Genomic DNA, 27,600 nt, shown 5'->3' with positions numbered 1-27,600 from the left:
CTCATTTCACCCATTGGCTTTTTAACCAGGTTCACCCTTCCGCATTAAAATATTAAGTCTTTGTAAGTGTCTAAAGACAGAAAGGTCTTTACAGAGCTGAGTGCTTTCTGCAGGTGAGATTTTACATTCTGAATTCCCTCCTCTCAAATTACTTTACAAAAGGGATTAACTGCTCTCTTTATTCAGTATGTTAAGATCAAGCCTGTGAAAAGAGGTCCCCAAGAATTTTCATACTTCTGGGTACGGAAGTCTATAAAGTTAATCTCTGAAACAACATATCACGCTTACAGGTACAATGTTGAGGGAAGAGTGCCAACTCAGCTCACTTTCCCTTCCATTTTCCCTTTTGAACTTTTGACATAATCATGATTATATCTGATTCTCTCTAATTGAGTAAGGAACGAGGGGAAAGGTTCTTTCCTTCTCTATTAGTCAGTAGTTTATATATTTGGGAAAGGATCTTTTAGGTTTGCTCAGCTGGCTCTAATTTTCTTGTACAAGTGCAACCCTGGAGTTCTGACAAAGTCTCGCAGGAACTCTGGGCTAGGGTGTAGCCAGTGATGGGAGAGTACTTGCCCCATATGCACAAGATCCTCTAACACTCTAAAAACAATTAAATTATTATTTTCCCACTACACTTAGCACACTGAGCTCATGTAAGGTGCCTGTCGAAATTTTTCCTCATTAAGTGTGGTGGCATCTAGCAATCCCAGAATTAGAGAAGTTGAGGTAGGAGAATCAGAAATTCAAAGTTACCGACCGTCAGCAACATAGAAAGTTTGAGGCCAGCCTGTGCTGCATGTCTCAAAATCAAGTTTTCCTGGGGCTGGAGAGATGGCTCAACATATGGGAGCACTGGTTCTTCTTCCAGAGGACCCAGATTTGGCCCACAGATCCTACATGGTGGCTCACAGCATTCTGTTACTCCAGTTCCAGGGAACTCAAGTCTTCTGACAGATGCGGACAAAAGGCCTACACACAGTGTACACACACACGCACACACACACACACACACACAGAGGCAAAACAACCATACACATAAATCTAAAGAAGTCTTGATCACTATAAGATCACTTTAACTTACTTAATCAAAAGAAAAAAAGATAACCGCAATGCTTTTGTATGAAGCACTGAGCTATCGCTATTTGACTAAAAACTTTGTTTTTTTTTTTTTTTTTTTTTTTTTGGAGATGGGGTTTCTTTTGTATCTTTGGCTATTCCTGGAACTCATTTTGTGGACCAGGCAAATTCACAAGAGATTTGCCTGCCTCTGCCCAGTGCTAGGATTAAAGGTATGCTCCACCACGTCTGGCCGATTGCAAACTCTTGTTTGATCACTTTCAAATTGTTTAATGTTTATAAACGGCCTGAGGCTGGATACTCTCCTGCCTCCCAGTTTTGGAAGACACACCTGTTTTTTTACCAAGCATCCGTTACTACAGCGCTGACCATGGAATGCAAAGCGACGACTCAAATGCAGTCCTGGCCCTCATGAAACTATGAGCCACCAAGAAATAGCCGGCAGTAATATAAAACTCCGAGTCTGTGTGCTTAAAACACCACAAGGACTGGACTTTAGTTCACTGATGGAGCCTTGCCTAGTATGTTCAAGGCCTGGGACTGATCCCAGTGCTTCCCGCCTCCCCCGTACTTTCCACCAAACTACCCACATACCAAAAAAGTTTTAAGAAGGGAAACAACAACAGTAGCAAAAAACTAACAAGCAATTCAGTCAGATGATGACAACTGTGGCAGACACTCAGTATATAGCCTGAGGTCTTCCCCTCAGATCTCTCATCCCTCAGCTCTCTAGTCTTGGGATTTTTTTTGTTTTGTTTTTAAGACTTTCGTGTGTGTGTGTGTGTGTGTGTGTGTGTGTGTGTGTGTGTGTGTGTGTGTGTGTGTGTGTCCTGAGGTACTGGATTCCTTAGTGCTAGAGTTACATGCAGTTCCAAGGTTTCCAATGTGGGTGCTGGGAACCCAACTCCAGTCTTCTGGAAGTGCACGTATGCTCTTAGTTACAGGTGTGAACCTTAATTACCTGAATTTCCTAGGGTGAGATTAAAGTGCAATTTCTAAAGGAAAGCTGGAAGCTCTGGTGTGGTCGTGAATGAAAATAATCCTGATGTTTGGTAAAGACATCTCATCAGAAGCAAGGGTGGGAAAGGCTGCTCTGTCCACAGGGACAGCCAGGAAGGAGCAGGAAGTTCTGTCCCAGCAGGGTGACTAGACGACAAATTCTAACACTTCAAAGAGCTACACAAAACTATTTTTAATGTTTTAGCCAGGAAAAAAAAAGTGTTAGAGCTCTGTTTAAACTGATTTAAAGACTGTGTACTAACACATATCCAAACATCATATTCCATTATGTAAAACTTTTTGTGGTTTTGAGACAGATGTTCACTGCATAGCCTTGGCTAGCCTCAAACCACCCTGACACCCTGGCCTGGCCCTGAATTCTGCTATTCCTGCAGTAGCCTCCTGAGAGCTAAAATTATAGGTGCATACCACACACCTGTATGACCTGCCCTTAATATGTCCAATTATAAAGTATTAGATAAAACAAATAAGAAGACGGATCAACAAGACAGCTCAGCACGTAGGGCACCCACTGCCAGTCAAGCCCAGGGACCTGGTGCTGATCCCTGAGGCCCATATGATGTAGAGAACCCACAGGCTGTCACCTGATCTCCACATTTGTGACATCACATGTGAGTGCACATGGGCGTGTACACATGCATGTGTACAGAGTAAATAGAAATGCAATTACGATTTGGTTTTTTTTTTTTTTAAGATAAAGACGGGTTATATTTGCCTAAAAATGTGCATGTCAACACAATGATTTAGGAATAAATCTGCCTGTTTACATACTAGCTTCCTTTACTGAAAGGTAGCCACCTTTTGTTTTTTATTTTTTTAACAGATTCGGTCTTGCTGTATTAAGTAGACTTTTCTATTACCTAGGAACCCCATGGTTTCTAAGCACTCAGTTCTTTTCTCTGCAAGTCAGTGGCAGAGACAAGCAACGCACCTTTGTGTCACTCATTTGGCAAGTGCTTCCATCCTATTTACTGAGACAGGGTCTTCCACTGAAGCCTGGAGATGGCTGATTGGCTAGACCAGCCAGCTAGAAACCTCCAATTTCTGACTGTTCCTTTCCACTCAGTGCTGGGACCTGATCTTTGGTCCGTTTGCTCTACAACAAACCCTTTACCCACAGGGCCATTGCCTCCGTCCCAATGTGTCTCTAAATAGAAGACTTCTGGGAAGGATGTAATGTAACTCAGTGGCTGGGAGAATAGCTTTTTCAAGACAGGGTTTTTCTGTGTAACAGCCCTAGCTGTCCTGGAACTCATTTTGTAGACTAGGCTGGCCTGAACTCACTGAGATCTGCCTGCCTCCGTCTCCCAAATGCTGGGATTAAAGGTATATGTCACCATGCTCAGTCCAATATTTTTTAGAATTAAAAAACTTTTAATTTAACATATGTCTGTGTGTATATATGTGTATGTATACGAACATGTGTGAAGGTGCCTGCAGAGGTCAGAAGGAGATGGATGCCCTGTAGCTTGAATTGCAGATGGTTCTAAGCTGCCCTGATATGGGTGCTGGGATCCAAATGCAGGTCCTCTGCCAGAGCAGTATACATTCTTAACTGCTGAGCGAGCCATCTCTCCAGCCCTTAGTATTAGCATTTGGCTTTGCTCCACCATGACTAGTTCTGTGACACGCGTTTGGGCAGGGATACTAATGCTGCCTGAGGACTCCACTTCAGATGTGCTCAGAGCACACCTGCTTCACTTTAAGATACAGTCTCTTCCTTGCCTGATTTGTCCAATGGAGCTAACTTTTAGACTCCTTCCCCGACCCACCAACCTCTGTCTTTTTTCTTCTTCTGGGGATTGATATCTAGGTACAAACTAAACCACGCCGCTGCTCACCCGGTCCCTTCTCCTCTTTCAGCATCTGTCCCCGTCCTCTAAAACCTGTTGTTTATGTTGTTCAAGACTTACAGAACTACCAGAGGACAAAATGAATTAATTCTGCTTCTTGGGGAAACCAAATATTTGGGTAAATTTGCCTAAACGTTTTTTAAAAAAATAGTACTTAGGACTGAACACAGGTCTTTGCATGCTAAACATACATTTATTTCACTAATTAGTTACACCACCAAATCCATGTGTCTGATTTTAACCACTAAGAGGAAGACTAGTTTTTACTGCAGAAAGGGGCCATTCCCTGAGAGACACTATGTGAATAAACACACTTTATGTTCACAATCTGTTCATTCAGCATACAGTAGGTACATAAAGAGGCCTTAGTGTTAAGTTGGCAGAAAGAAGGCATAGGTATCTGTCTCTGTCCTAGATGAAATTCAGGGTAATGAGTAGGTTTCTGTGTCATCTCACCTACTCATTTGTAAGTTGAATTCCTCTTGCTCATGAAAAAGACGGACTGGCTTACAAAACCACAGAACACAGAAGACAGAAAACTAGAAGAATAGGGCATGATGGTGCAGCCTACAATCTCAGTGTGTGGGAAGGAGAGGCAGGAGGATGAGGAGCTCAAGGTGATTCTTGGATATATAGCAAGTTTGAGACCAGTCTGGGCTACATTTGACCTGTCTCAGGGAACAAAAGATGTCTAGAAAACAACAAGAACAAAAGCCAGAAGAAAACTGTGCAGCACTGCACTTCAAACAACACCAGAAACAAAACTGTGTCAATGTTATGGAAGATCTGTGTGCCCTGAACTTTTAATTTGTTACTGAGAGAGAACCACCTCCCCAACTGTATTATTAATTACATGGATAAGATCATCAGGACTCCAAATGGAGAGGGACAGGACAAACTCTGGAAACCATAGGAGAAGTCTAAAACAAGCATTCCCTTCAAGTCTAAGCACAGTAAGCTCCCGTTACTGTCTTACACACTTATACAGGCTCACCTACTGAAGTCAGCAGCTCACACACACCCTATACGTAACCTGATTATCACTGATACCAAGCAGAAAAACCAAGCTTTAAAATGCAATCAACTGAATATAGCTTAACAATAGATAGCAGAAAAATGTTTACCAGGTGTTTCTAGTATTTCTTCAGACAGTGTCACGTGTACATCTGAAACAGACTGGCAACAACATCAAAAGTACACTCGAGAGACCACACTCTATTCAGCCACTCCTCAGAGATGTAAGGGGACGCCCCACTCCAGGCTCTCGTTCAGCAGTTACATTTCTTCAAATATCTGCACTAGAGATAAAGGATAAGCTGAAGGGCTGAGCCATTACCTCTCCCTCCAGGGTTCCCGATGCTTGTTTTACCCCATCTGGAACAGCATGAATAACCAGCGATATGGTTTATAACCTAGATGAACTCCTAAATATGGCTGGAGAGAAGTCACTTAAGTGAAGAATAAGCTTTTAGTCTGAAGACCCTTTGAAATGGAGATTGTGACTAGGCCAAAGTATTTAGTTTCTTTCTTTCTTTCTTCTTTTTTAAAAACTAAGGACATGGCCTTCCAATGATACAATTCCTCATTATTTTAAGCAAGTATCCTTTATGGTATAATTTCCAAAAAGGACAGCAAAGAGTTATTTAAACTAGTTTAATGCATAAACCAAGTAATTCCATACACTTCCTGCTTTTTTCATACTCCTCACTTGTGAACTGCCAAGAACACACATTTGTGAGAACGTGGAAGGCTTTCGAGGAACAGCTTTAAACAGAAGTGTATAATAATCCACTATAAAAGAAAGTCATATACATGTTTACAAACAAGCACAGAATTCTACAGACTTATGGGGGAGCAGACCTACTAATTAACATGCCAGTTACTATTCTAACTTTTTTTATACGTTTTAGTCTGAGTAAAAACTTTAAAATTTGTATTTAATATGTATCTTTCCAACTTACCTAACCCTAAAAATCATACCGAAAAGTGATGACCACCTAGAATCATACTCAAATGGCCCAGGGTGGGTGGGGTAGTGCTCACTTCTCCACTGCTGCGATAACACAATGGCTGAAAGCAACTTACGAGATAATGAGTTTATGTGGGCTTAGGGTTTGAGAGGGCTACCGAGTCTATCATGGCAGGAAGGCTTGGCATCAAACAGCATAGTGGCAGGAGCAGAAATCTGAAAGTTTATCTCTCTCTCTCTCTCCCCACCCTTGAGACAGGGTCTCCCTGTGTAGACCAGGCTCACAGAAATCTGTCCGCCTCTGGCTCTGGAGTGCTGGATTAAAGGCACGTGCCACTATGCCCAGTCAGAGAGAGCTCACATCTTGAACCACAAGTACAGAGCAGAGACAACAAACGGGAAGGGGCTTGACGCTTTAATCTCAAAGTTCACTCCAAATGACAAACCTCCTCCTCCATCAAGCCTGCACCACCTAAATCTACCCCAAAGGACATCAACCCTAAGCCCTCTCAAAATCTAAACCCAAATAAACTCGTTATTTGGTAAAGTGTTCAAATGCTCATGGGGGATGGGATCGTTTCTCATTCAAACTACCACAGGCAGACTCTAGCCATCAGCATTTTAAGGAACACTGGGGTATGGTCAGAGTGAAGAACTACTGGCCTAGACTTACTCCATATGAAATACAGCAGACTCATGAATCTGAACATCAGATTCTGACTTGGCTGAGATAAATATGAACAATATTTTACCTTGGTAAGGATAATCCAGAATACAATGAGAAATGTGAACTGGGAATGATATGCAAAAATCATTGTAAGTCAATCTATGATGTAAAAGAATGGGGAAACAATAAGTGGCTCTAATCTTAAAATTCTTAGGGAATCACGAAAGACTTTGAAATAGCTAAAACAATTCTGAAAACAGAAAAAGTTGGAGGCATCACACTTTCTGATTTACGTAATCAAAACTGCATGGGCTAATAGGTACTCAATGGGTAAAGGTACTTTGCTGCCAAAGTGACCCTCAGAACCCACATGGAGAGAACTGACTCAGTAAGCTGTCCTCTCATGCATCTGTGCCATAGCTCAGGTGCACATACACTCACACATGAATATTTTTAAAAAATGAAAAAAGGCAGAGACAGGAGGATACCTGTGAGTTCTAGGCCAGCCTGGTCTACAGAGCAAGTCAGGACAGGCTCCAAAGATCCAGAAAATCCTGTCTCAAAAAACCTTTAAAAAATATAACCAAAACGCAGTCTCTGACACTCTCACAGCTCTTTGCTGAGTGGTGGTGCACACCTTTAATCCCAGCACTTGGGAGGCAGAGACAGGTGGATCTCTGTGAGTTCAAGGCCAGCCTGGTCTAAGAGTGAGTTCTAGGACAGGCTCCAAAACTACAGAGAAACCCTGTCTCAAAGAAAAGAAAAGAAAAAAAGTGAAGAAAAAAAAAGGGGATGGGGAGTCCAGTAAATAAAACCCAGAAATAAATTTAAAAATATTTTTATTTTAAAAATTATTTAAAATAATTTTTAAACTATTTTTACAAAGAGCAAAAAAGATACAAAAGAAAAATAAGTCTCCTCAATACACTGTGCCAGGAAAATTGTTTGTGTTTATTTAAAAGGATGAAACTTGCCTGGCAAGAAGGCTCAGTGGGTAAAGGCCAGGTCTACTCAAGCCTGACGACCCGTGTTCAATTTCTGGAACTCTCATTTGAAAGTTCTAGAAGGAGGAAGAAACTCCACAAAATTCCTTTAACTCCACACGTGGGCTGTAGCACAAATAGAGTAGATAGTCCTCTTCTGACTCCCACACACATGCTTGGGCACAAACCTTCACACAGGAGCATACACACCACATCACTCACCCACCAAACAATATGAGTAAGAGCTTTATCTTCAAAATATGGAGCATAAGAGAACTGTATAAACTAAACAGAAGGCTGGGGTAGGTCTTAGTGACAGAGCAGTTGCTTATAACAAGCCTTGGGTTTGATTTTTTTCATCATAAAAAGTAGACAAGGATTACAACTGCTACACTGCTAGAATGAGCTCAATAAAGCCTCTCCCCAAAAACTGCTAGACAAATGAGTCAAAGACAACTACATTTGGCCTTTGGAAATTGGGCAACGGCATTAAACAAACTGTAAAGCATTTACTCAGGAAAAACTACTAGCTGGGCATGATGACTGCCTATAATCATGTCCTTGGGAGGCTGAAATAGGAGGACTTTTGAGTTTGAGGCCAACGTAGAGTACATGAGAACCTGTTCCAGCAACAGCATACTACTGAACTATAGGTAAGAAGAGAGAAGTATGGCATTCTGGACCAGGACTGTTACTATCATTACCATGCCATTTGAATCCAGAATGGCAAGGATAATAATAAAGCAGGTATACTGCTAAAAAAATAGTGTTCTTGACAACAGAAAACTGGGGCAGGTCAATGCTGCAGGAAACCAAGATTGAAATTCTAAGGTAAGCAACAAACCAACAGACCTGCCAGAACAGTGGGAAAACTGGAGAGTTGCACAGCCATGGTGAGCCTTAGTAAGTTTCTACCTTGGGTGGCTTGAAAGGCTGTGCACTTGCAAAAAACTACTGAGCATGAAAAAGACTGGATGTTAGGAATGCTGGTTATCTACAGAGCTACAGCTGAATGTGATTCCGTCCACAGATAAAGGATTGAAACAGACACGAGACTCTTGCTATATAAAGGCTAGAGTTAGGTTTATAAACTGCCCGAACCTTGAATACATTCCCCCAACCTACACACTGATCTCTTCCAAAGGCAGAAGCTTTCCCAGTTCAAGGTATTCATGTATGACTTTTGACCAGTGGCTAATCACTAGTGTCAAGATGATCCAGGAGTGATCCCCAGGAGGCCAGGCGTAAAACCTCTTCAGAAAACCCAAATATTCTGCTCACAGAAACAGCAGTTTCACACTACAGACTTACACGCAAATCCTTAAAATAAACAATGAATAGTAACACCAGACATCATGTGTCTCGGTCAAACTGTCTTTAAAAGTATGCATTTTTTTCTCCATAGTTAGGCAATGCTCTCAACTTTGAACAGAGATTGTTTTGCAGTGGGCAGTATATACAACAAGATTCATAACTGGTCAAAGTATTAAGAATAAATGATTGTTGTGATGGTGGTGGTGCACACCTTTAATCTCAGCATCGGAGAGGTCAGGTGGCTCTCTGTGAGTTCAAGGCCAGCCTGGTCTACAGAGCAGGTTCCAGGACAGCCAGGTACACAGAGAAACCCTGTCTCAAACAAAACAAAAAAACGACAATGAATAAGTGACTGTTGAATGCTCACAGAGTGGGGAACGTTGAATGCTCAATGGCAGAGTGCTTGACTAACATAACGAACACTTTTCTAAACAGAGCCTCTGTATAACCCTGAGTAAGGCTCAGGAGCATCACGGAAGAGGGGGTGGGCGGAGAATAAAGAGCCAAAAGGGTGGAGTGCTTTGGCATGCTACCTTGCTGGCAACGACGGCTGCTGTATTTTCAACCAACCTGTACAAGAGTGGGTTCACCAACATTCCATCCTGGAAGGGGAAGAGCTCAGGAGGCCCCTGTATTCTCTGAGGATCTATAGGTACTTAACTGCTGGGGCACGGGGGAGGTTCATGAAGCGCATCACTCCCTGAGGATCCCTAGGCAGTTAATGGTTGCTGGGAAAGGCAGACATTTCTTTTCACTGTGTAGCCAATGGTATATTGTCCATGTTCCTATAAAGAATCCATTAGCCATGACCTTGTAAGTAACTAATTAAACTATAAAACAAAACAGGAACATGAAAGTACAAAGGGTCTCATTGGGAAAAGAAAAAATAAGAGGGACAAGAGAGGATAATGGGAAGTGGATATGATCAAAATACATTACATACATGTATGAAAATATCATGAGATCCATTATTAAGTAAAATTAATATATCTAATAAAAATTTTAAAAATAACTGGATATGGTGGCACATGACTTTAACCCTAGCACTTGAAAGGCAGAGGCAGGTAAATTGCTGTGAGTTCCAGGCCAGTCTGATCTACTGAGTTTCAAGGCAGCCTGGATTACAGAGTGAGACCCTGTCTAAAAAATAATAACCTACTGGTGAGGGTCAGAGATACAGTAAAGAGAAAGGGCTGTGAAGTCAATCCACACCTGGAGTTTGTCACAGTGACCAGACAGAGTGACAAGTAACTAGAAGCAGACTGGACAGACTGGAGCCATGAGAGTCAGGCAGCAAAATTCTAGTATGCTCTAGTTCCTTCACTAAGAGCCATCTGTACACCTCAGAGGCCACCAACACTTATGATCAAATAAACACAAACTGAACAAGCCCAATCATGTCTAAGAGACTAGAAAAACAGATGTCTGGTAGTCTAACATTCTAATTTAAATGACTGCTAGGGCTTGAGTGACAGCTCAGCGGTTAAGAGAACTGGCTAATCTTCTACAACTCGGGTTCAATTCCTAGCACCCACATGGTACTTCACAACCATGTGTAACTCTAGTCCCAATGGATCTGACTCAGTCTTCTGGCCCTGCCCCTGCAGACATCATATCCACAACTAAAGCTTCCTTTTTTTTTTTTTCTAGATCTCTCATCATAGCAAGGCAGTCCTGGAACTAACTCAGTACGCAGATCAAGCTGTAAGCCAAAGATGACTATCTACTACTGAACCTCCTGTCTCTACCAAGTGCTAGGATTGCAGGTGTGCACCACTGACATGAATGATATGGACATTAAAATTAAGCCTTTAATCCCTGCACTCAGAAGCAGAGGCAGGTGGATCTGAGTTTGAGGTCAGCCTGGTCTACAGACTGAGTTCCAAGACAGCCAGGGCTACACAGAGAACCCTTGTCTTGAAAAACCATAAATAAGGAAATGAAAATTATTTGTATGTTCATATGATATTTGTGTCAGCTCAGCATACATGTATGTATATTCAAGGACAATTTAGTGGGATTGCTTCTCTTTTCAGTCTTAAGTGGTTCTGGAGCCTGAACTCAGGTCCTGCAGCATGGGGGCAAGTGCCTTCTTACATTCAGCCTTCACATGGCCTTCAAAACATTATTTCTGTTTATCCTAATGTCTCCAAAAAGTTCAGGAAAACTGTATATTTACTACCTAAAATAATTATGTTTTCTACTTAGATACTTAGACACACAAGATGCAAGTTTTTCTTCTAATGCATGTAAAAAATGTGACACTACTGATTCTAAAACCTTCCTTACAATTGTGGTGGCTCAAAGGCCTGACAATAAAGTTTGAAGCCATGTCAAAGGTAAATTTTAATTTAAAAATATTCATCATATAACTAATATTCAAAACTTTGTAACTTTTTTCTCAGAGAGCAACTCCCTCTTGTAGCAGGGACATAAAAATCTCATGAGCAAAGATTAAAAACCTATACAAAATTGTTTGGGTGTATACATGTAAAAGAATTATGGAGGGCTGGGGAGATAGTTCAGAGGGTCAAGTTTGCTATGCAAACACTAAGAGCTGAGTTTGGCTACCCAGGAAAGGCTAGTTTGATATATGCCTGTAACTCCGGCACCCAAAGAATGAAATGTATGATCTCAAGGACTTACTGCCCAGCCACTCTGAACAAGTGATAAGCTTCAGGTTCAACAATAGGACTCTGCCTCAAAAACTAGGATGGAGAGTCACAGAAGACACCTGATGCCAACCTTACGAAGCCACACAGGGGCACGTGTATCTGCAGAGATAGGTGCATACGTATGTATGTGATCCCAATCCCCAATAAATAATGCTTTAGATAATATCACATAATTCTCTCATTTTTTCTGTCTTTTCTATTGATTTTTAAGATGGGAATGCCTGCTGTTGCCCTTGAACTCCAGTTCCTCAGAACAGCCAGCCAGGATTTACAGGCATGTGCTGCTGTACCTAACTCACTCAGCAGTCTAACTCTTGACCTGGTCAGCTTAAGTGACTTGTCTTTGGGGGAACTTCCACCTTTTCTTTTTATAAGCATTTACTGCCTATCAATATGGACAGTCAATTTTTCTTTTCTTTTTGGTATGTGTGCATACAAAATGTGTACATGTGTGTACAAAGTACACATGTACAAAGTATGTTTGCTTTTAGGTCAAGCCTAAAAGCCAGAGGTTAACATTAGGATGTCTTCTTCAATCATTTACATTTTTAGGTTATATTATTTTATGTGTACAAGTGTTTTGTCTGCATATCACTGTGTGCCCGGTATCTGGGGAGACTAGAAAACAGAGCATCAGATCCCCTGGAACTGGAATTATAGATTGTTGTGAGCCACCTGAGTGCTGAGAATCAAACCCAGGTCCTCTGGAAGAGCAGCCAGCACTCTTAATCACTGAGTCATCGTTCTCCAGCCCCCCAATCACTTTTCCAACTGTATTTAAAGCAGAGTCCCTCACTGACTCTGGAGTCTGCTTCTCAGAGCTGCCACCACACCCTGCCTTTCAGTGGCTTCTGGAGAGCAGGACTTAGGTCCTCAGGCTTGCACACCAAGTGCTTTATCTACTGAGCCATCTGCTGTCTTGATACACATTTCCCCCCCTTTGGCTTTTCAAGACAGGGTTTCTCTGTCTAACAGTCCTGGCTGTCCTGGAACTCACTTTGTAGATCAAGGCTGGCTTCAAACTCAAGAGTGTGAGGCATGTGCCACCATACCCAGCCTTTTTTAAAAAGTTCTCTCCTTGGATTCAATTTTATTTACAAATACATACATGGATGGATGTGTGTATGTGTGTTTAGTGAATGTGTATGTATGTCATATATGTAGGTGCCTCTGGAGGCCGGGAGGGCATGGCTCCCTTGGAGCTGGCATTATAAGCAGTAAGCCACAACATTACATGAGTGCTGGAAAGAACTCTGGTCCCGTGGAAGAGCAGCAAGTGCTCTTCACTGTTGAGCCACCTCTCTACACAGATACTCAACTTTTTTATGAGAAAAAAAAAAAGGCTTGTTTTTGCAGACTGAATACAGATATGCTAGGCAAGTACTCTATCACTATATCCCCAATCCAAGGGGGAAAATAAATATCAAAACAGGGTCTTGCATATCCTAGACTGGTCTCAAAGTTACTATTCAACTAAAGATGATGAACATTTTTAGCTGGCCCTAGGGCTAGTACTCAGTATTGCCAACTGAGCTACCTCTCCTGCCCCGAACATGAACTTCTTCTTATCCTGTTCTTTTGGATTACAGATTTGGCCTGGTTTATGCAGTGGTAGGGATCAAATCCAGAATTCTGTATGTTAGGCAAGTACTATACTTACTGAGGCCCATCCCCAGACCCCCAAAGAAAAGTATTTTTAGAATCCTTGACCAAATATCTTGGCTTACCAGAAGGAAAGAGACAAAAGCCAATGGTGCTAGACAAGTGAGGAAGAAATAACGAAAAATTTCACCTTATGATTACGGTCAGAATTAGGTTCGGGCCCAGTCAGTCCCTACTGGCTCTCAGCAAGGCTGTTGGGAAGGAACATCTCTAGGACAAAGGCACAACCATTATTAGCTTTCTGCTGCTCCAAAAACAATCTTACAAGAGATTTAACACCTTCAAACAACCAAAGTTTACTATCTTTAAGGAAGTTAATCCTAGGGGCTGGAGAGATGGTTCAGGGGTTAAAACACTGCCTTCTCTTCCAGAAGACCTGAGTTCAATTCCCAGCATCTACGTGGCAGCTCAGAACTGCCGGTAATTCCAGTTCTAGGGGTCTGACACACACAGGCAAACCACCAATGCACATAAAATTGTTTAAAAAATCATTTAAAAAGTAAAAATAATTAAAACCTAAAAAGAAGTTAGTTCTAACATCAGTCTCACTGAAGCTCTTTTAGATGATCCAGGGGAAAACCCGTTTTATCTTTTAGCTTCTACAGGCTGAATGTACCCCTTAGCCCAGGCAACTTCTCCATTTTCAGATCAGTAATCCCATCATCTCAGTCTCTACTACAATGCCCTTGCTCCTGAGACTTTCTTGCTTCCCTGTTCCACTTCCAAGGACCCTTGTAATTACACTGGGTCCTATCTGGATAATTCTGGACAATCTCCTTATTTCAAGGTCTTTCAGGACCAGGGAAGGGGCTCTACCATCAAACTGCTATCCTACCAAGCCCAGAACAACAACAAAGCACATGGCATCACCCACACATTTACAATCCCCGAATGCCTATAGTTGGGTAGAAAGCAGACAGAGACAGAATTGCCTGAAAGTTCACAGACCAGCTAGCCTGGAATGCACAGCAGCAGAAAGAAGAAAGACCCTGCCACTAAGTACCATAGACATTGGAAATTTCTAACACACATTATGAAGGAGATACATTCTGTCACAAATGCTCTTTAGTGGTGCTGGGCACTAAACTCAAGGCCTTGTGCATGCTAGGCAGGTACTCTACCACTGAGCTACAGCCCCAATTCTAGACTAGAGCAGTGGTTCTCAACCTGTAGGTCGTGACCCCTCTCGGGAGGGGTCCCATGTCCTTTCACAGGGGTTTCCTAAGACCATCTGCCTATCAGATATTTACAGTATGATTCATAATAGCAGCAAAATGACTATACTTCATTGAAGTAGTAATTGTTATGAAGTAGCAATGAACATCATTTTAGGGTTGGGGGCCATCCCAGCACGAGGAGCTGTGTGAAGGTGGAGAACCACTGAGTAGAGGAAACACGTGCAAACACTTCAAGGTCTAGGCAGACCCAGACTTCCTGAAAAGGACTCCAACAGTGCAGGAAACAATTCTAATTGGCAAGTAGGATGGAAGGGAATTAAAAACTGCTTGCAAAATACTTGTCTTTAGTGTGAACTGAGAGTCCACATGTACGTCTGCGCACACGTGCCTGGAGGCTCTGGAGGCTGGAGTCGTCTCCAGAGCAAGTGCTCGCCCCCATCGAGTCCCTTCTCTAACACCGTAGAAGGAGTCTGGACTGGGGATAAGGTGCTTGCCTAACATAAGGAGGCCTCAGATTTACTCTCCAATACCACAAAAATAAAATAGCTTCTCCCAGCAAAGAAAATAATCACCACAGTGAAAAGGCAGCGTGCAGGATGAAAAAAAAAGCTTTGCAAACTACACATTTCACTTGGAATTATTATTATTATTATTATTATTATTATTATTATGGTTTTTCAAGACAGGGTTTCTCTGTAGCTTTGGAGCCTATCCTGGAGCTAGCTCTTGTAGACCAGGCTAGCCTCGAACTCACAGAGATCCACCTGCCTCTGCCTCCTGAGTGCTGGGATTAAAGGCGTGTGCCACCACCGCCTGGCTCACCTGGAATTATTATGTATAAAGAACTCCATTTTGGGGGGCCTGGAGAGATGGTTCGGCAGTTAAGAGCATGACCTGCTCTTTCAAAGGTCCTGAGTTCAATTCCCAGCAACCACATGGTGGCTCACAACCATCTCTAATAAGGTCTGGTGCCCTCTTCTGGCCTGCAAGCATACACACAGACAGAATATTGTATACATAATAAATAAATAAATATTTTTTAAAAACTCCATTTTTTTTCATTTTGTCATGCATGGTGCTGCACACCTTTAGTCCCAGCACTCAGGAGGCAGAGACAGGCAGATATGAGTTCAAGGCCAGCTTGGTCCAAAAAGTGACTTCTAGGGCAGTCAGGACTACACAGAGAAATCCTGTCTCTTAAAAAAATCTTTTTCATTTTAAACAAGTTTCTTAATAGCAAGATGCTTGGATCGATAAGAATCTAGGATTCACTCTTATGAGTATGAGCATTTTCCCTCCATGTTTGTGTATATACACATCTGCATGCCTGGTGCCCACAGAGGCCAGAAGAGGACACTGAGCTCAATGGAACTGGAGTTACAGTTGGGAGCCACCATGTAGCTGCTGGGAATTGAACCCAGGTCCTCTGGAAGGGCAGTCAGTGCTCTTAACTGCTGAGCCATCTCTCCAGCCCTGACTCATGATTTTTTGAAAAGAGTAATTTACCCCTCCTTAAAAACAAATTGCAACCTGGCAGTGGTGGCAGCAGCATTGGCTGTGCCTTTAAACCCAGCACTTAAGAGGGAGAAGCAGCAGGCTGAGTTTGAGGCCAGCCTGGTCTATAAAACTATCTCCAGGCCAGCCAGGGCAACACAGTAAGACCTTGTCTCAAACACCCCCACCCCCCAAAAAAACCCACAATCACCTACATGTAAAAAGCTATTTACAAAAGTTATCGAAGTCATCCCTGGTTTTATAATGATAAATAGAAAACATTAAAAATTTCCAGGAACAAGGTATGCAAGGATTTTTATGTTGTTGGTTTAAAAAAACAATAACCACTAAAATATAAAGGAAAGGGTTGAATAAGCATGACACTAAATGGGGAAAGATGCTGGTTTCACAGAACCAAAACAGAATATTCAGTTAAATAAAAAAAAGTACAGCATGCTTGTGAAGACACACACAAGCTATTTTATGTTCAATAAAAGAATGGAGAAGGGGAAATAAAGACAGAAAGCTATTTTGTTGTAATGAGGACAGGAACCAAACTGTACTTTCTGCGGATGTATTCTTCCCCTGACAGGATTCTGGAAGAGCAGGTTCCTGTCACCTCTTGACTGCTTCTGGAACACACCAATTCTATTTTTATCCAACATTTCCAGCTGTGCAGATCTGTCTGGTTCATCAACCGACTGTCCATCAACTGGAATCTGATCTGTCTCACTGACAAACAGTAGTTCACTACGTGGTATGTGCCTCTTAATCAAGAGAATCACAGAAACACCTGCCTACTGCCTTCAAGTTAATACAACCATTATTCTCCGTCTTGACTCTTTGCACCCATCTCCCCAGATGAAGCTTCACAAGAGACGTAGCTGGTCCACAGCGAAGGAGCCTTCCCAGCAGCACCAGCTGCGGGCACATGTCATATGTTCTCTTTCACCCAGCACAGAAACTCCAATAATTAAACACCAAAATCCCAAACCAACCAATCAGTAAGTCGTCAAAGCTGAAAAGACAGTTCTCAAGGAAGGAAACGTGAATGGTCAGTGAAGTGCTCAACATCCTTGACCACCAGGAGAAGGCAAGTGTTCTGAAGGCCAGGGAGATAGCCCAACAGATTAAGGCCCTTGTCTCCACGCCCGAGAACCTGATTTCAATCCCCAGGATCACGTGGTGAAAGAGAACAGACTCCCCTAAGTTATTCTCTTAAACCCCCAGATAAACCATGGCACACGGGCACCAAAACCCCCCACACAAACTAAAATAAATTTTTAAAAATGCTTTGAGATTCTCTCTTACTCCAGTCAGAATGGCTGTCATTTAAAAAAAAAAAAAAAGGACACGAAGTAAATAGGAAGCCTTATGTACTGACGGCAGGAATGTAAGCTGATGCAGAGGTATGATGCTAGAACACGGACAGCCTGGGAATGGAAGGTCTTCGATGAAGTCACCCAGGGTTCTATGCCAGCACACCAGAAGTAGTCACACATCTTTGTCCGCTGATGCATGATGTCTAACTACGAGTGTCCTTGGTGGACATGAACAGATGCACCAATAAAGAAAATGTGGTACTTACATGCAATAGAATCAGAAATGGAATTACATTATGAGATTTAAACTGGATTCATAAAGACAAATACTACATTCTCTCACAGGGACAGTCGGATTCTAAGTTTTTATGTGTATGTGTGTGGGGAAACATCAAAATGAAAAAGGGACTAGGAGCAGAGAGAAAGGCCTAAAGGGGAGGGGAACAAGAGGGTATGTACAGAGTACGTGTGACGAGGCAGAAGGAAGAGGGTAGAAAACTGTTTTGGTCAGATGGTGACAAGGGGTCTTGGGGAACCAAATGGTCAGAATCCACCATTATTGTACGACCCAGGCAGGTCTAGAAACCAAGATGCTGGCAGAAAGGACAGACAACAGATGTGCTCCCTCTACTGGCCCGCCTTCTGCACTCATACTCCGGCCGACAGACGGGCACTCACTATACATCATGCCCATTTCCACCATGCCTGCACCAAGCTGGACTGAACTTACCACCCCCACCTCCAGTCTATACACTGAGAATGTGTGTGCACTCAGATGCATATGGAGGCTACAGGTCAATCTTTCTGTTTTGTTTTGTCTCAGTCAGGCTTTCTCTGTGTAGGCCTGCCTATCCTGGAACTCGCTATGTAGACCAGGCAGGCTCGAGCTCAGAGATCTGCCTGCCTCCAAGTGCTGGGATTAAAAGTGTCCACCACAACTACCACCAGGTCAGAGGTCAGTCTTGTGTACTGTTCCTCAGATCCATCCACAATAGACACAGGAGTCTCTCACCAGGACCCAGGCCTCTCAGATCAGGTATCTTCCATCTCCGCCTCCCCGGTGCCATGACTAGCTTTTTACATGGGCACCATGCTGGGAGTAAAGATGTGTGACAATATGCCCAGCCCAAGTTTCTCAGGGCGATTCATCCTTTAGTCAAACATCTGACTAATCCAGCACTTACCACATACAGGAGTTTACACAAGTTCATCTACTGGATGGTTTTGAAAACAAAAAAACTTTCCAGAGCAATCTAGTCCTGTTTCAGGATGGTGCAAACCTTTGTTTTTTCAGAGCCTCACTGAACAACCCAGGCTTGCCTAGAATTCACTGTGTAGCCAAGGCTGGTCTCAAACTCTTACCAATCCTGCCAGCCTTCCAAGCGCTAGGATTACAGGTGTGAGCTGCCACACACAGAATGGGTGTAAATTTAATGCAGCAACCATGTGGTGTGTGTGTGTGTGGGGGGGGAGTCCTTCTGTGTGTTTGTTGCTTTTATAGTTAATGAATAAAGAAACTGCCTTGCCTGTTGACAGCGCAGAACTTAGGCAGGTGGGGAAGATGGAACTGAATGCTGGGAGAAGGAAGGCAGAAAGAGAGACGCCATGGAGCCGCCAGAGTCAGACATGCTGAATCTTTGCCGGTAAATCACTGCCGTGTGGCAATATACAGATTAATAGAAATGGGTTAAATCAATATAAGAGATAGCCAATAAGAAGCTAGAGCTAATGGGCCACGCAGTGTTTTAATTAATATAGTTTTTGTGTGGTTATTTTGGGGCTGGGCAGCCAGGAACGAACAAGCAGCCTCCTCCTCCAACCATGTCTTACTAAACTCTATTCCAAGCATCAGTCAAACAACAGGCTCACAGAAACTACTCAAATCTAACATCTTTTTCTTAACTGTGGATCTGTCTTTTCTTGACTTCTGGCTTACTTTCATGACACAAAATAGACATGCCTAGCAGCAAAACCACCCGGCTTTTCTACATCTCTCTTTTTCAAATACTCAAGCTGTAGGGGCTGACATTTTTTAACCTAATGTTTAAATTGCTTCTCCTTCAAAACAAGCTTCCATGGTTTTCTTCACTGTTATTAGGGCCTGCTACTTTTGTTCAATGTATTTATTACAACTATTTCAGAACCATTTAACTCCACCAAGGCTCTAACAACTCTAGCTGTGCTTTCTCAGACTTCCCCACCAAGACAGCACAGCTCACACTAAGAACATTTCTAGTTAAGCTGCTAAGTGCCTGCTGGGGTGTATGTTAAACTACCACTGCCCACACCTCATCCACCCAGTGCAGAGCATCTTTAATGGAGCTCCAAAGCTCTCCACGTGACATGAATGTGCGATGGTGGAGGAATAAGTACGGCTTCTATCAGGAAAATCTAGATTGAAATCTGTTTCATCACTAATAGTTAGGGCCTTTGCAAATTACTGTCCCTAACCTAACTGTTGAGGTGCCCTACTATGTGCTGAGCACGGTGTCTGGTGTGGAGCAGGGGTGGCTATTACAGTCTTGTCTTTTAGGAGCTTCTAGTGTAAGACACAGGAACCCAGAAAGCCACAAATATGAAACAGGGCAACTAAGGCACACGGAAAGTAAAGCTAGCCTGGTGTGAGAGGATCAGCAAAATCTCTACTAAGGGGACATTAAAGCTGACTGTCATGGGGTAAGTCTTGATAGCCAGACAAGGCTGCTGGAGGGAAACTTCTTAAAAAGAGGAAGTACCAAAAGCTCTGACTACACAGAACTCCACTTACCAGAGGCAAGCACACTAAGGCTGAAGCATTAAGTAAGGCTGAGGCAAGTTGCTGGGCATGGTGGTGCACACCTTTACTCCAGTGCTAGGGAGGCAGAGGCAAGTTGCTGGGCATGGTGGTGCACACCTTTACTCCAGTGCTAGGGAGGCAGAGGCAGGTGGATCTCTCTTGAGTTAGTGGTCAGCTTGGTCTACAGAGTGAGACAGGCATAGTGAATACCTGTTACCCAGCACCCACGAGGCTGTAGAGGCAGCAAAGCTCAAGCTCAGATGGGTTTACAGTGAGATACTGACTCAAAGAAGCAAAATTGTAGACTGTGGAAGACAGCTCAGTCAGTAAAGCATCCGCCATGCAAGGACCCAAGCTGGGCCCCGAGAACACAGGAGAGCTGATCAGAGTTCTGGGGAGGCAGAGAAAGGCAGACCCTGGACAACAAGCCTCAGGCATCAAGCTCTAGGTACCAATGAAATACCCTGTCTCCAGGTGGGCAGTGGTGGTGCACACCTTTAATCCCAGCACACCTTTAATCCCAGAGGCAGGCAGATCTCTGTGAGTTCGAGGCCAGTCTAGTTTACAAGAGCTAGTGCCAGGACAAGCTCTAAAGCTACAGAGAAATCCTGTCTAGAAAAACCAAGGGAAAAAAAAAGAAAGAAAAGAAAGGAAGGATAGAAAAGAAAAGAAAGAAAAAAAAAGAAATACCCTGCCTCCAACAAAACAACAAACAAACAAGGTGGTTGGCTAGGTGTTGTGCACACCTGTGTAACCCTGCTCTAGGAGGCCAGGGCTACACAGAAAGATCCCATCTCAAACAAAAACAACAAAACAAGGTACACTACTCCTGAGAAACAAGACCCAGCTGAGGTCGACCTCTGGCCTCCACAGCCACGTGAATACCTGCATACACTGAGACACACACATCCCAGCAGCAAAAAGGGATAGAGGGACTAGAGAGGTAAGAACAACAGGCAATAGGTCTCAGCCTTTCCATCTACAAAACTGGGCTCTCATCTTTACATATATTTAAGGCAGTACTTGCGAATAACAGGTATCAAGAGAGGAACCCTCCACTCTGTGGCTTGAAACTAAGACTCTCCTTCAGGTCACCTCTTCACAGCAAGGAATCTCATCTTCCCAGCTGTTTTCCTGCTGATGTCAACTTCTGTATCTGAAGCATGCCACCACTGGAATTTCCTTCAAAGCGTTCACCAAAATTGGGGTGGAGATTTAACAAGTTTAATATATTTTTTAAATAGCCCATAACAAAATCCTTAAGATTATAACCACAACAACTTTGTGCATTAAGGACAACAACTTGCTCTAAGTAGAAGACAAGTTTTGTGCTTTTGTTTCTGAATCAATTAAGCTGAGTAATATAGATTTGCATTTAATTATCCAATACAAAATGACAGGAATCCTTTTTAACTGTTCTGCCTTTGTCACACGCTCTTAAGGCCTATGCTAAGTTCAAAGAGAATTACCATCAATATGAGTGATTCCACTTGTTGAAGATCCCGGAGAAGTCAACTGCAGGGCTGGAGAGATGGCCCAGTGCTTAGAGCATCTGCTGCTCTTGTAGAACCTAGGTTCATTTCCCAGCACCCACATGGTAGTTCACAAGCCATCTGTAACTCCAGTCATAGGGGGTCCAGTGCTCTCTTCTGACCTCTGTGAGCACACACATGGTGCACATACACAAACAGGCAGAACATTCACACATAAGGAATAAATCTAAAAAAGTATTTTTCAAAACAATTTTGCAACTGACCTCTTGAGTACTAGAAAACATTTTGGCTAGCCATGGTGGCACACCCCTTTAATCTCAGCCCTCAGGAGCCAGAGGAAGGAGGACCTCTGTGAGTTCAAGGCCAACTAAAACTACAGAGAAAGACCCTGTCTCAAAAAAAAAAAAAAAAAAAAAAGCAAACAACAAAAAAATTCATGTCTAACTAACTTAAAGAGCTATGAAGATGGCCTCAAAACGACCTGACTAGGGCTCAGGAGTCTACAATACTTGTTGTTCTTATAGAAAACGTGTGTTCTATTTCCAGCACTCATACAGTGGTTTACAGATACCTTAACTCCAGTTCTAGAGGACCTAATTCCTACTCTGACCTCCACAGGCACCAGACTTTAATGTGGAGCACAGACATTTACACAAATAAAATAAATATATGTTTTAAATGGCCTTTCACTTGGGCATAGTGGCACATGCCTTTAATCCCAGTATTTGGGAGACAGAGACAGGTGGATTGATATGAGCTTAAGGCCAGTCAGAGCTACATGAGACCAAACCAAACCAAACAGCAACAAAAAACAACCTTGATTTTCTAAAATACTATTTTGGCCAGGAATGGTGGTGCAGGTCTGTAATATGGCACTTCAGAAATGGAGGAGAAGGATCAGTAATTAAAAGCCTTCTTCAGCTACACAGTGAGTTGGAGGCCAGCCTGGTGAGCCATATAAGACTCTGTCTCAGATATCACAATAAATATCGTGTATTCAATAAACTACTCGCAAGTCTTAAATACTGATTTCCAAATTTAGTATTAGAGGACTGGCCCAAAGAAAAACAACCTGCCAAGTGGTGGTGGTGCACACCTTCAATCCTAGCACTCGGGAGGCAGAGGCAGGTGGATCTCTGAGTTTGAGGCCAGCCTGGTCTACAGAGCGAGTTCCAGGACAGCCAGGGCTACAAAGAGAAAAACAAATCAAAGGGAAAAGAAGAATCCTTAGGATGGTGAATGCTATCAAGCTGCCACTAGAGACGGGGTCACTGTGTAGCCCTGGTTGGCCCAGAATGCCTTAAGTAGACCAAGCTGGCCTCTGCCTCCTAAGTCCTGGGAAAAGAAAGAGCATGTTAGAAATCTTGCCATACTGCTACTTCTACCAAGCATATACTTTCTTAATTTTTTTTTTATCAGCCAATGTTAGTATTAAGCTTTAAATCTGAACGCAAGATTCTAGGGCTACTTGGTTAGGTACTAAACACCGCTTCTTTCTATAGCACACTTGCCTCAATGACTTCCAAGCCAAGCAGTCTTCTTTGATAAGGAAATCCATTAGGGTAAATAAACCTAACCAAGTTAAACAAAAAATGCAGTTGCCTGCAACTTCATTTAGAAGATATTTATATTCAGAAAAGGCTAGACTCTGGGTGAATACTGGATGTCAGCCACTGTATTATCCACTCCTGGGAGGTGGGTGTGGCTACCAAGAATCCATTTCATGGAAAGGAAGTAGAACTGTAATTTTTTTGTAACTTGTCCTGCCAGGAAATAGTACTTATTCTTTGAACTTAAACCTCAAAGAAGAACCTCATACCTATTCCTGCTTGATACAATTGTCTCCAGGTACTACAGTAGATCTTAAGTAACTGAAAAACCCAAAGTATTAAATCAAACATCATAAGCAGTGGCTGAATTTCTTTCAGCCCTCTCTTTAATATGCCAAATAATCCAGACCATGGGCTTTCCAGGACCTTTAATCATTTATGGTGTTCCTTGCCATACCTACCCATTAGAACAATTTAAAAAAAACACACTAACACTGTGCCAATTATTTTCAGAAGCGGAGCGATACTAATCAAGAGATCCTAATGGTCTTAAACACTATTCTCAAACGAGGAAAGATAAATGGAGATTGGGAAACTTGTATTCTAAAGTGCCACCATCTACATAAAATTACCCTGTGAATTGGAGCAATTTCAATCAGACCCTGTAAAACTGAACATTTTTCTTAAGACCAGAATTAGAGAGTAACTATAAGATAGTTGAAGGGCCTGAACTCTGAAAACTAAAGGCTTTCTACATGGCAAACCCACCAGCAAAAGCAGGCAGTGGAAACCAGCGAGAATATCAACAGTTTAGAACAGTAGTAAGTAAGATGACAACTGTAGTCACTGCATGGCCATTCTAACTTTTTTCCTTATCCTGGAACTTACTATATAGACCAGGCTAGCCTCAAACTCAAAGAGACCCGCCTGCCTCTGCCACCCAAGTACTGGGGGATTAAAGGTGTGCGCACATCTGGCTCATTCTACCTTACTATAAATAAGATCATAACTACTTTCAGCTGGGCGGTGGTGGCACACACCTTTAATCCCAGCACCTGGGAGGCAGAAGCAGGCGGATCTGAGTTTTTGAGGCCAGCCTGGTCTACAGCATGAGTTCCAGGACAGTCAAAGATATACAGAGAAACCCTGTCTCGAAAAACCAAAAAAAAAAAAAAAGAAAGATTATAACTATTTTCAAAAACCATATCCTGCTTAAAAAAACCTTAAATGTCTTACTACATGGTGTCCCGAGTTTTCAGTCAATACATTACATACTAAGAGAATCTCCAACAGCATTTTCTAAGTATTAAAAACTCAATTATGTTTTATTACTGGGTACTAGCATTTCCATTAGTCATTAACACACAACCAACTGGTTTATAACAAAAATAAACCAGAGTAGGTATACAATTTATTATCTAACTCACAAATCATTTTTAAAATGACTGTTTCTATGTACACAGCCAGCCCATTAATAATTATATCCAAATGTTATATCCACTATTTAGTAATAAGGGCTTATGTATTTTTGGAAAGAGAATTATCACACTTAGGATCCACTCAACAATGTACTCAGCAAGATAAGCACTAAATTATTAAGTGAAGGAAGTGTAGGCGGACCCAACTCAACTGTGTGACAGGAAGCACCAGCTATGGAAGGTCAGAAACAGGAATACCAAGTTTCATGCTAGCACAAGGAAAAAACATGCCGGCGAATAAAGACAAAAGAGGAAGTTCTTTTCAGCAAAAGACTATATATTAAAGACAAAAATCATCCCCAAAGTTAAAAAAAAAAGTATCACTTAAAAATTATTAGTAAAAAAGTGTGTGTGTGTGTGTGTGTGTGTGTGCGCGCGCATGTAAGGGTAGTTAAGGAGCCCAGAGAACAAGGAGTTACAGGAGGTACGATCCATCTATTGGATGCAGGGAGCTGAACTCAAATCCTCTGCAAGAGCAGGGAGGGTTCTTAACCACTGAACCATCTCTCTAGTCCCTAAAATTATTCCCTTTTAAAACAGGCTTGAATAAGAGTCCATTCCCAAGCTGGGTGTGATGGCGCGTGCCTTTAATCCCAGCACTTAGGAGGCAGAGGCAGGAGGATCTCCGTGAATTCCCAGATAGCAAGGCTGTTACACAAAGAAACCCTGTTTGGGGAAGGAAAAAAAGGGAAGGAAAGGCCAAGGTATTTCTCCCGGGGTGCACTGGAGCCTAAATTTTACAGCGCACAGAGAAGACACTAACTTGGCTCATGGTTTACACATCTAGGGGGTTTAAGGCGCAACTTGCAAGACCAAGCCATTAAGTCATTAAGTTTAATATCTCAGAACTTTGTTGATTCGACAGAGATGGTGACACGCAACTTTAACCCAAGCAGTTGGGGCCAGGCAGGGCTATATATGATCCTGCCTCCAAATAAAAATGCTTATGTTAACGAGACACTGATTCACTGAAACACCAACATACGATTTCTCTAAGGCCAAAATTATTATTTTTTAAATAATTTAGTGTTTAGTGATGAATTGCTACAATAAAAATTCCACGTGGACAAAACCTTTACTCCTGAACTGCCGAGAAAAAGCAAAGCAGTGTTTTCATTTAGCACTCTCTCAAGTCACCTCCATTACTTATTACCTAAACCCACTAGCTATGAAAATCGAAGTGTTTCTGTCAGCTGAGTACTTCATTCAGCTGAAGTGAAAATCTAGAAATTAGAGAGCAAGATATTTAAATGGATAGGTTACACACACACACACACACACACGCCCCCCCCCCCCCAGTTGTTATTTAGGGTACTGAGGTAGGTGACATTCCCCACTTAGGCCCTCAACAGGACGACAGCCAAGAACGCTAAGGTCAACCATTTCCCATCCCTGCTAATGCACCCTACCAAAAATCTGTCACGCTTTTGTGAACTCCCGTCAAGTTCTGCTCAGAGAAGTGTAAGATCTTAGGTTAGTGTAGCAGTTTGAAAAAGGCCTGGAAAGACCAACTAAGCTTGGCTTGGCCATGTCTTGGTAAGCGTCGGGGGGGGGGGGGTAATAAAAAAGGAGAGGGAGAGTTTCAACTTTGCACAACCCCCTTTTCCTCAGTCACACCTAGCTTCCTTTCCAGTGAAGAGTGTTCTCGAAAGATCTACCTCTTCAACTCAAATGTCATGCCCAGATCAGCTGCTCCAGAGGCAAGCAGAGCTCAACCCACGCCCTCATCTTCCAGCACCTTCTACCAGAGCCAGGCTGGTCCCCACACAAACCGTCCACGGCGACCCCGGCTCACGCCTCGGCCGGTAGACAAGCTGCCCAGGGCGTCTGCAGGGGAGTCCGGCCTGGGCTGCCGCTGACACCTCAGGGCCCCGCGCCTGGGCCCGGTGGAGACGAGCGGCCGCGAACCGACCGAGGGACGGGGGAGAGGAGCGGACGCCTCACCTTGACCCTGATCTCGTAGGTGGTGAAGCGGCCCCGACCGACCCCCACGGTCTGCGGGTTGCTCACATCGATCTCGAGGAAGTTGCTGGGCGGCCCGTAGGCGTCATTCAGGTTCTGCGGCTTGGTGATCAGCCGCCGGGTGTCTGCTACGGTCTCCGCCATTTCGCTGTGGCCGCGGCAGCCGCGGGCTCTCTTCACCGCCTCCGCCTTCTGCCAACGCCGCCGCCGCAGCCGCCCGCCGCGGGGACTCCGGGCTCGCGCGCAGCGGACGGAGGCGAACGAGCACGTAGGGCGAGCCGGCGGGCGGGCGGGCGTTCGTTCCCTGCGAAGCTCCGCCCCAGGTCGCTTGGGCTTCCGCCCTTTGCCCAGGAAGAAACAGCTGACTAGCTTGAACGCCGCGCCCGGGTACGCAGGCCCCGCGGCGCCCCGGAGGGACACAGCGGGGTGGGGCCGTGGCGCAGAGGTGTCACGGGACTGTGTGTGCCCAAGATCTGGCGGGACTACCATGACCACAATGCACCGGGTGAGCGCGCCGCCGCCGAATGACACGCAGGCGCAGTAGGGAGGGGTGCTGGGGCGTTGTGGTGAGTTCCGGGTTTTCTGACTCAGCCTGGGCCCTGAGGGACCCCCCCCCCCCCCGAAATGATTTTTAGCAATCTTGGCGTATTGAAGGTAGTAGTTGGTACTGCAGGAAGGAGGCGAAACTGCCTACACAGCCAGCCCAGTGCCTCACTGGGATCCCTGAAAATTAGAACCTTAAAATAAACGTCTCAAACGAATCCGTGCACATCTGCAATCCTGACATTTGGGAATTGGAGACCAGAGAATGAGTTCGAGGCCATCCTGAGCTATATGAACCCCTGTCTCAAAAAACAAGGGAGCTGGTGGTGTAGTTCACTTGTTAGATGGATTGCCTGAGATTCGTAACGCCCTGGTTTCAATCCCTAGGACGGACAGACGTCCTGATGTAATGTAATGCCAACACTCGAAATAGTGGAGGCCTGAGGATCGGAAGTTCAAGGTCATCCTGTTCCACACTGAAAGATTCAAGACCGTAAATAAGGGAGTGGAATTTTTAAAAACCTGATAAGATCAAACTAAGGTCAAATGGTGTCTAAAGACAGGTCTGCCCCCTAAAACAA

At 43.5% G+C, this 27,600-nt stretch overlaps 1 protein-coding gene across 1 annotated transcript in view; it reads right to left on the bottom strand.

Annotated features, from left to right (window-relative positions):
- Positions 1-26,777, bottom strand: part of Snx3 (sorting nexin 3) — a 36,111-nt gene extending 9,334 nt beyond the window's left edge. Inside the window, exon 1 of the mRNA XM_038340191.2 lies at positions 26,459-26,777. Coding sequence (XP_038196119.1) covers positions 26,459-26,620 — 162 coding nt within the window. The 5' untranslated portion in view covers positions 26,621-26,777. The remainder of the gene's footprint in view (positions 1-26,458) is intronic.
- Positions 26,778-27,600: the final 823 nt, after the last annotated feature.

Source organism: Arvicola amphibius, chromosome 8, assembly GCF_903992535.2.
Source record: "Arvicola amphibius chromosome 8, mArvAmp1.2, whole genome shotgun sequence".
In the NCBI taxonomy this organism is placed as follows: Eukaryota; Metazoa; Chordata; class Mammalia; order Rodentia; family Cricetidae; genus Arvicola; species Arvicola amphibius.
This window is presented reverse-complemented; position numbering and strand designations above follow the sequence as displayed.